This window comes from Myotis brandtii, unplaced genomic scaffold (assembly GCF_000412655.1).
Source record: "Myotis brandtii unplaced genomic scaffold, ASM41265v1 scaffold147, whole genome shotgun sequence".
NCBI classification, from domain to species: Eukaryota; Metazoa; Chordata; class Mammalia; order Chiroptera; family Vespertilionidae; genus Myotis; species Myotis brandtii.
In genome coordinates this window covers 1,162,641-1,163,225 of record NW_005355292.1, presented here as the reverse complement: position 1 = coordinate 1,163,225, position 585 = coordinate 1,162,641, and the positions used below count along the sequence as shown (strand labels likewise).

The 585-nt window shown below is 63.2% G+C and overlaps 1 protein-coding gene and 1 long non-coding RNA gene across 3 annotated transcripts in view; one reads left to right on the top strand and one right to left on the bottom strand.

Moving 5' to 3' along the window:
- Positions 1 to 144, bottom strand: part of LOC102238836 — a 19,211-nt gene extending 19,067 nt beyond the window's left edge. For both annotated transcript variants that reach the window (XR_001361115.1, XR_001361116.1), the window contains exon 1: positions 96 to 144. This is a non-coding gene — a long non-coding RNA (uncharacterized LOC102238836). The remainder of the gene's footprint in view (positions 1 to 95) is intronic.
- A 231-nt stretch (positions 145 to 375) lies between these two features.
- The window catches only part of DSCR3 (Down syndrome critical region 3), a 24,632-nt gene continuing 24,422 nt past the window's right edge, over positions 376 to 585 (top strand). The window contains exon 1 of the mRNA XM_005861286.2: positions 376 to 518. Coding sequence (XP_005861348.1) covers positions 462 to 518 — 57 coding nt within the window. The 5' untranslated portion in view covers positions 376 to 461. The remainder of the gene's footprint in view (positions 519 to 585) is intronic.

Sequence of the window (585 nt, the reverse complement as noted above, 5' to 3'; positions counted from 1 at the left end):
CCCTGGGAGACAGTGGGGGAGGACTGGAGAGGACAAGAGGAAGGAGACGGGGAGGGAACGCATCCCCCGGCGAACACGCCTTAAAGCCAACTCACTAGTGCGGCGGCTCTGCGCGCACAGCATGACCACGCCGGGAGAGCCCTCCATCATCCTTGTAGTAAACGGGCGAGAAGGAGGGCATTTCCGGCGTTATGACTGTGTTTAGGGGAGGGGCGGGGCTAGTCTGGTCCCGCCCCTCACGCCCGGCGGGGGCGTGACGAAGAGTGATCATCCCCCTCAGCCCGCCCCTGCGCCGGAAGGAGGAAGGCGGGGAATCGATCCGGCGTCCGGTGCGAGATCACGTGACGCAACTGCCGGCGGAGGAAAGAGAGGGGTGGGGCCCTTGCGGGAGGGGCGGGTCATCCCTGCTTCTCCTCGGGTCACGTGTGGCAGGAAGTAGCGCCTGCTGCGGAGTTTTCGGGATGGGGACCTCCCTGGACATTAAGATTAAAAGAGCGAACAAGGTTTATCACGCCGGGGTAAGTGGGGTGGGCGGGCCTGCGGATTTTGTGGTTTCCAGGATTCCACGCACATCTGTGTGTTTCT